The sequence below is a fragment of the Anneissia japonica genome, unplaced genomic scaffold, assembly GCF_011630105.1.
Source record: "Anneissia japonica isolate Jap-2015-1 unplaced genomic scaffold, ASM1163010v1 scaffold2756_len2360902_cov194, whole genome shotgun sequence".
In the NCBI taxonomy this organism is placed as follows: domain Eukaryota; kingdom Metazoa; phylum Echinodermata; class Crinoidea; order Comatulida; family Comatulidae; genus Anneissia; species Anneissia japonica.
The window spans coordinates 502,617-511,640 of NW_022719050.1; the positions used below are offsets into that span (position 1 = coordinate 502,617).

General features: G+C 34.6%; 1 protein-coding gene across 1 annotated transcript in view; it reads left to right on the forward strand.

Moving 5' to 3' along the window:
• The first annotated feature begins 379 nt into the window (after window positions 1–379).
• Window positions 380–9,024, forward strand: part of LOC117110762 (glutathione hydrolase proenzyme-like) — a 13,418-nt gene continuing 4,773 nt past the window's right edge. Inside the window, exons 1-6 of the mRNA XM_033253558.1 lie at window positions 380–676; window positions 5,898–6,092; window positions 6,556–6,776; window positions 7,862–8,057; window positions 8,466–8,674; window positions 8,774–8,963. Of these exons, the coding sequence (XP_033109449.1) occupies window positions 636–676; window positions 5,898–6,092; window positions 6,556–6,776; window positions 7,862–8,057; window positions 8,466–8,674; window positions 8,774–8,963 (1,052 nt within the window). The 5' untranslated portion in view covers window positions 380–635. The remainder of the gene's footprint in view (window positions 677–5,897; window positions 6,093–6,555; window positions 6,777–7,861; window positions 8,058–8,465; window positions 8,675–8,773; window positions 8,964–9,024) is intronic.

Here is a 9,024-nt window from a genome sequence, read left to right on the forward strand (position 1 = left end):
TATGTACATATTTGTATGTATATATATGTATATACATGTACATATATATATATGTACATATATATATATATATATTTATACATATATATATATATGTTTTATATGTGTGTGTATATGTACATAGGCCTATATATATAGAGAGAGAGTATACACGCTCGACAAATTTGTACAAACACAATAATCTTATTATGCCTACCACTAACTTATGCAAATTATGAACACACGTAGGATTAAATCTCTAATCCCATGACCGGATGTTGATTAAATCACAAGAGCTCGACCTAGGCCTAACCATAAAAAAATATCGTCAAGGAAATTGGTGACGTAGATAAATATTTACCAATGGAGAAGCATAGAGTTCATTGATTGAGGATCGTCTTGCACTCTCCAACCTACTGTACAACAAAACAGCCTTGATCAGCTTTTATTTGTTTGGTGGGTCGAGAGAGACAATACGGTAACAATAGGCTTACCCGGCACCTTGCTAGACTGAACCCAAACATTCTTGAAGTGTGACATGGGACCATAAGTCACAGGCCTCTGAACTGCAGCTAATGACTCTTCTTCGACTCAGAAGGAATTTCTTTATTTAACGCTTCATATTTAACAGTTTAGTTGGAATTCCGTGGGTCATAATGGATGATTTCAGCACCGAGGAAGAACCTAGAGATGTAAGGTAAATTGGAGTTGCTAATATTTAATACAGTAACTCACTGTTCATTATTATACCGTAGAGAAATCATCTATTTTCTCTATGATTATACTGTATCTCTCTATATGCTATTTGAATTTGAAGTCTGGTTACACATTTTACTTGTACAAATAGGCCTACACAACAGTCAACACTCGTTTTATTTGCATGTGGTTAAATCGACAGGATTATCTACGTGTCATATCACAATAGAGTAGGCCTATCTTTCTCACTACTAGGCATAAGGAGGGTATTAATTGAACCTAAACTATATACATAAAATTCTCAAAGTATAAATAAAAAGGTCAATAATTTTAGCACTATGAGTAGGGTGTTCTATTGGTTTACCGGGTTTTTTTTGACATATCCTACAGTAACCTTGTAAAGTTTCCGCCTAAAATTTCACAAACAATAGGCATTCCATTACATCTGACCGCCAAGAAGTATAATGGATGCACATTACAGGGAGCTTAAATACTGTATACACCTAGCTCAGCGATCCACAGTTTTGCAATGGGCACTAGAGCGCAGCATGTAGCTCCTATGCGGACCAATGCTGATCTATGCTCTCACACTGAAAACGTCAAAAAAAGAAGAAATTTGAACAATATATTTAGACATGAAAGTGAAACTCCTTTGTGAAATGGTAACAATTAATTTCATATGCAGGCTGTACAATAGAACAACAAAATTGATTCAACTAGCCCAACACCTCAACTCGATCATTGACTACTGTACTACTGTAGGTGTCGGCCTGTACTGAGCCCGCAAATGTAAAAATCCACCACAATCCACCTTCTCTTGGCAAAAAAATCATTTGATATGCCATAAATCTGTCACTATTTTAGTTTTGTATTTTGATAGTTCCATGACAAAATACATTCAGTTTTATAAAGTCTAGCTTTTTGTTTTCTTTTTGTCAAAATAATGGCAGCGTAAAAACGATTGCCACATAGACCTTCAGGCGCGTCGGGGAAGCTATTTTTATTGGTCCGGCCAAATATACACAATCACCATTGCATTAATATGACTTGTTTTTATTAGTTTTGTCTTCGTAGCTCAAAACACACACTATTCTATTACGTCAATCATTCATACTTGTACTAAATATATAAATTAACCATTCATGCTTTATCATTAATATTTGTCACCATGGGTTAATATTAACCTACGTACAAGCAATAGTAGTTAATAAACATTGCTTTAACAGTAGAAATGATATTTCTACTAGTTAATAAACATTGCTGTAACAGTAGAAATAATATTTTGAAAATGATGTTTTATCATTTCGGCCTGCTCAGTATGTTGAAAAAAAAACTCTAAAAAAATTGACACGTGTTCGTCTCGAACCAGGGCCATAGCTACGGGTTGTACGCATGTATATTGGGCGGCCTGGGCCTTGTCATAGTAGGGAATTTTTTAAATGAAAAAAAAGTGAAAATCGATCAGTTTAATTGATTATAATTGAGTGGGTGCGATGGCACCGTCTGCACCCAAACCCAACCGCCCCCCCCCCCACCACCACATCCGCATTTGTATCAATTGTATCCGCTAAGTTCGCCCAAAATTTTATTTACTTATTTATTTATTTATATCGGACAGTAGGTCCCTCGCGACGAAGCATAGTGTAGCTGATCATTGAATCGAACATAATCTTGAAAATACCGCAAAATAGGTTCTACAGTATAAGGATGATTATGAATAATTCATGTGCTTTCACTAAACTATCCTACGTTAAACGAATCGCCGGCGGCGTGGATGTGGGGGGGGGGGGGGTCGATCGCACCCCCTAAATTGTATTAAGAAAAATATTTGTTAAATTGTTGAAATGAAATACCGGACACATGTTTTATTTAATTACCATACCGTCATCATTTTATAGCAAAATGCTAGGTTTTTATAGTTTTAATCTTTACTAAAATGACTGGCCTGTTTCTGAGGTACACATAATAAATTTTAAACAGTGATATTTAATATTTTGACTTTTTACTACTTTACTATTTTAACTTGTTAATATCTTAACGTATTTCTCGTCATTGCCAAGTTGTCTTGTGATTTTTCATGTAATTTTATCCTTTTTAACCAAAGGAAAAACAAATTCCTACTTTAAAATGGACAATGAAGTTTTCTTGAATCTAGAATCTTTTTTATAGGTATGTGAGCATCCGTCAACTTGTATAAATATAATAGACCTATAGTCATTGTTATTCATATTATTACTTTTCATAATACGTTCGTGTTTCTTGCATTTTATTTATTTATTGAGGAATAAGCATCGCGTTTCATATAATTATAGAAATGATAAGAAATTCTGAACAATATATTTGTCTATCATTTTCGCAATACTCTGTCTTTCATATTACTTAAAACACTTCACACATTCTTTACCTGTGTGATTACTGTACTCTCGAAAAAGGGTCCATCGTAACCTAGTTTCGCCACTGGGAAAATGCAGTGGCAGATTCGAGGGAGGTCCCAGTCGCCCCCTCCAAATTTTTAAAAGTAAAAAATATAAAGGAGAAAAAAAAACAAAAACAGAAAAATGTAAACAATTTAAGTCTGAGAGTACATTTCCGGCAATCCGGTGCCATAATCATAACATTTTCCCCTCAGTCCTAACCATGGTGGGCTCAAGTTGGTGGTCTCTGAAAATCTCTCCTTGGGCTCAATTTTTTTAACGTACGTTAGCTTGGTAAAATTTCATGAATTATTTATAATCATCCATAGAACATATTTTGCGCATGCCCTATTTACAAGTCTGTGTCACCCTCTATGATCAGGTGCCCTGTGCATCGCAAGGGACCCAGTGTTCGATTTACAAAAAAATAAATAAAATTAGATTTTGGGCGAAATTCACTGAATTATTTCTTAGCAGTTTTAATTAATTAAGTAAATTCTTGCATTTAGTGCAGTAATATAACGTACCAGATGATAAAGTTAATATTAAAAACAGCCATTTTAATATACATTAAATGCTTAATTGTTTTGATTTCGAATTAGCTCACAGTCACATTCATATTCACATGTATAATTATAGAAAATTTAAAGTATCAACTATAAATGAAAATATGAAAATGAGATGTAATGAATTACATTAGAAGCAAAGCTTTTAACATGTAACAATTTTAAATAATAAAATAATTAATTCTTAAAAGAAAAAAACTTAATCTAGACCTAAGAAAACTTTAGATGTAAAAGTATCCCCGCCGGACACCATCCCGGTATTTCCGAGTCGAGGTTTCGGGGCCTGAATAAACAATTTTTACTAGAATTAATCTAGCATTCTAGTCTTCTAAACTTGAAACTATAAACTTAGCCAAAACTTGAATGCTATAAAAGAGCATTTTAGCTTCCTTGCCCCTAGTACCTTATTTAACAGCCTTCCTGACGACTTTCGAAAGTTTAATTCAATTTATTGTTTTAAACGAAACTATTAGTATATTGAAGACGGAGAATTATAGAGTTTATTTTCAAATTATATAATTACTAAATTGTATATAATTAATGAATTGTATATACACCCTTTGATAAATTTATTCTTTCATTGTTTGAGTCTTACCCCATGCCTATTTGAATGATTGATATATTATTATATAATATATTATATATTATATTATTATATAATATATAACAATAACATTATCTAATTGTATATATTTATTTTATTAATTTGTTACTGAGTAGGCCTATATATATATTACCCCATGCCTATTTGAATGATTGATATATTATTATATAATATATTTTATATTATATTATTATATAATATATAACAATAACATTATCTAATTGTATATATTTATTTTATTAATTTGTTACTGAGTAGGCCTATATATATATTATATATATATAAACATAAATCAATATATACATAAATCAACAAAGAAAGGTAAATACAGTGTTCGAATAAAGGACATAATAATACATCGTGTACTGTAGCATAGCTCTGATGATTTATATAATTTAACAGTGTTAACGGCTATCTTGATTTATATTATGCAACTATATACGTATATATTATATACATATATATACATATATATATTATATATATATATATATATATATATATAATACATTTATTTTTATATATAAGTGGTGACTCAGTGTATGATGTTGTATTTTATTTATTAACGAGGGCCCTGAACATCAGCCTCCCTTTGGGGAAGTTGAATGGCTACCCCTCTTTAAACATTGTTGAAATAAAACAAAATAAAATAAAATTCCCCTACGGACGCCATCCCAGTATACCTAATTATACAGTAAAAAATGAAATCATTTCAAATTTGTTCCCTGTTTTTAATAAGCTGAATGTGCAAGTTATGTTTGATTGCGTCAGAGAAAGTAGAATTTGGCTTACAAACGATATTAAGTTGTAAATAATTATCGGTCAGGCCAAAACCGGACCAGCCGGACCGCTTCCGACGCCCTTGACTTTAAATATCTGTTTGATCCTAAAGGTAGAGTACTCGCGGTCACCATACATATCGTCAGCAGTTAAGTAGAGTCTTTCAATATTTTAAAGAATTTAAAGCTTAAAAAACCTCACACACACACACACACCCCCGCACACAAACTGTGTAAAACATTGGTATAGACGCAAGAAATCATTCTCATCTCAGATTATGGTCGGTGAAGGTAAAGATGTTACACCACATGCTGACGTATCAATTTATTAACTTCTGCACAGCGTTTTATTGGTCTATGTGGAAATGCATAAATGATAATCATAATGGTGATGATGATATTGATGATGGCAATGAAGGATAATATGTCAAATAATAATGACAATGATAATAATACAATCACGATAATCATATTAGCGAAGATGATGGTAACGACGACGATGAAAATAGCCATGATAATGACCATGATGAGAGATAATAATGAAATGATAATTCTTTATTCAATCTGACCAAAAAAAATAAATAAAAAAAATAAATAAATTTTTCACTATAGGAAAGTAAACGCCCTCAATGGTGAGCGGTAGATTTGTGGCTTTTAGAAGATTTTCATGTTTTTCATTAATAGCTTGGTCTACTGTCTATGTTGAGCCAATAAACATGAAAAATAACATTTAATAGGCCTACTAAAATCGCGTACTTTGCATATTTAGGTTATAATTTCTATTAATTGCAAATTAGAATTCGGTAGTCCTAATAAAGTAGCTCGTAGAATGACGTATTCTTATTCTTTGTTTACTCAGAGAACGAGCAAAAGCACGTCGCAGAAAGGTTGTGATAATTGTCTTAGTTATTCTGCTATGCGTGATAGCTTTTGCTATGGTGCTAGCGTTTAGCTTTGTGAACAGGAACCATGGCGAAAAGAATGATACTAACACCGGCCGGTTCAGCAAGGCCGCTGTTGCTACGGACGTCCCTGAATGTTCTGAAATGGGAAGGTATATACAAATTGTTTTAATTATTTTCTTTCACTTCACAATATTATTCCATAGGGCAAGTAAATAGACCTTTAAAGCGCTAGGTTCTGTATATAGAGCAGGATATAGTTAATACACTTTAGACAACTTCCAGTGGAATGCAATAGTTTTAAGCAGAAACTTTCGTGCGCCATCTGATTGTTTCAGTCCGAGCATGTAAAACTACTTTATATGCTCGGACGGATTGTTTCAGTCCGAGCATATAAAGTAGTTTTGGCTGTAATGCAATTCTTATTTTCAATCATCGTCACTGATTGTTTCAGTCATTAGGCATCGTTAAAATTAGTTTTGGCTGTAATGTAATTCTTATTTTCAATCATCTTCATTAATGATTCTAGTCTGCAAAGCACTTCTCAACATTTCTTTCCCATTGGTTTAATCAGTTGAGATTAAGCTCATTACTTTAATCATTATACCCTTACAGTTCGATTCTGCAAGCCGGGGGCTCTGCTGTTGATTCGGCTATAACGTCGATGTTGTGTATTGGTTTAGTACACGGCCAGTCATCTGGAATCGGTGGTGGGACGTTTATGCTTATTTATGATAGGGAAGCTAAAGAGACGAAGTTTATTGATGCAAGAGAAACTGCTCCCGCAGCTACCACCCCCGATATGTTTAACAGTGATCCAAAAAGTACAGAATACGGTAAGATTAACAACAATTGCCTCTTCTAGTCACAATCTACATTCGTTCCTTTGGAAGTTTTAAAGTGTCTGTCATTTGTAAAACGATGAGGGTGGTGTGGGTGGGGCTTAGTTTGTGTGCGTGCACTCGGAAGGAGACGATTGGGATTTAGTCCGTAACGTACCGTATGCAATGAGAAAGGTTGTTGAGTGATCTACCTTTAGCGTGCATTGGGATTATGAATGAGTTGGTGACTGCTTTATTGTTATTCTGGCAATCAAGAAGACAGTTGGATACCGAGAGGGCCTGGTGTCCAAGTAAACTTTACTATAACATTATGGCCGAGAACCCTTCCCAGCATCCAGTAATTACAAAACAAATATACAGTACCGGTACCTGATCTTTCAGTGACTACCGTATTATATACTGTTTCGTAAACTCTCTATAACTTGATTTCCATACAATCACTACACTCTATCGCCGACAGCTTTTGGTGATGCTGATTTGTCGGCCGAACCAGGAAGCCTTCCCGATTGCGCTGGGGAATGCTACGCTACGAGTACAACAATTGCACTGAAAACATGTAGCGACAGTGTACTGATATTAAGGAAACCAGGCTTTATGCTGGTGGACGTCTGCCCAATAGATTACTGTATAAATTGGCCGAGCAACATTTTAATTGACGTTTCAATTCGGCTACAGGACATTTGATCGAGAATGGTTTCGCTGACATCGTTTGGTCGGCAGATGATTTGATCAGCAGCAGAATTTCGTCAGCCGGGTCAACTCGTCTGCAGGCGTGTCTCCGAAAAGACATTCTACAGACTTTAATTTGCCGAAAGTGGTGTCACCTATAGGTTTCACCAACATAACAGTATCTACTTCATTGTGTTTGTCGGTAAATTAGCTAACAATAAAAAATCAATCGAAATGTATGTTCGGCCAATAAAGTCCGTCGACTATTACCGTTCTGAAATGACTTTTGAACATATATCGTCCGAATTTTTAATCAATCAATCAATAATAATTTTTGTATACATACTTTAACAGTACTGAATATGGTACGCATTATAAGTAGGCTTTACCAAGACCAACTTAATTCACAGGTGCCTTGGCTATTGCAACACCGGGCGAACTTAAAGGAATGTGGGAAGCCCACCAAAAATATGGTAAACTTTCATGGAAGGAATTGTTCGAACCAGTGATAGCATTGGCACGCAAAGGTTTCCCTGTTACCAACCATACCGCAAGGGCGCTAGGCAATCTTGTTGCCAGTGGAGAGTCGTGGATGCCCGTTTCTCAGTAAGTACTGCATTATATTAATATCCTTTTTCTTTATTATTATATTTTTATTTTATCGTAACTCAGATTGCTATCATTGCTCGTGATTTGTTTTTAGCCCTAACTTGTTAAGTGCAGAGATTTTAGTTTTAATTGATTTGACGATTTTGTACGCATTCTCAGTATTCACCCAGTAGTAGAGGGTACCAAGCACTGATTCTTTTTGCTTATGAAATGTTTATCAGGAAGCTCAGTATGTGTTCTATATTGATCCGATGACCAAGAGTAATAATAGGCCCTTTTTTTTTTGTTAAAACTTAAAAAAATAATGACTAGAAAATACATCTTTGTTCGAACTTATTAACTTTCTTGCTGTGTTAAAATATTAACTATTAAGGTTCATTGAAATTATTAATTTTTCTCTACAAGGGCTTGGAAAGATGTTTACTATAAAGATAATGGGACCCGTCCTAAAGAATATGGCGACATCGTTATTCGCAGCAACTATGCCGACACGTTGCAACGTATCGCTAATGTTGGTTTGTCAGAATTCTATAGTGGTCACACAGCGGACATGATTATGCAAGACATAAACACCTACAGTGAGTTTACATATGTTTACAAACCTAAATTTATCGGCTGATCGATCGATCGATCAGACTATTAATCACTTGTGAGTGTTGTCTGTAGTAGGCCTATATTGTAAATATCAACAACAGGATCCCCTCTCCCACTAGGGTATTTTTCAACACACGAGTTACTCGGCAAAAACTTAGGACGATTCGGGGGAAGCTCGGGGAGAACTTTACACTCGCGTAGCAGCTCTGAACTCGTGGTGCTAATTTTGAACGTGTTCAAAAATAGTGATACTCGTAGGTATAACTCGTACACTAATCGGGATACTCGTTTGCAATCCACGAGTTTGATGTGAGCACCCCGAAATGAGTAGCCCCAGGAACATTTGGTCGGAATAATGCTAGTACAAACT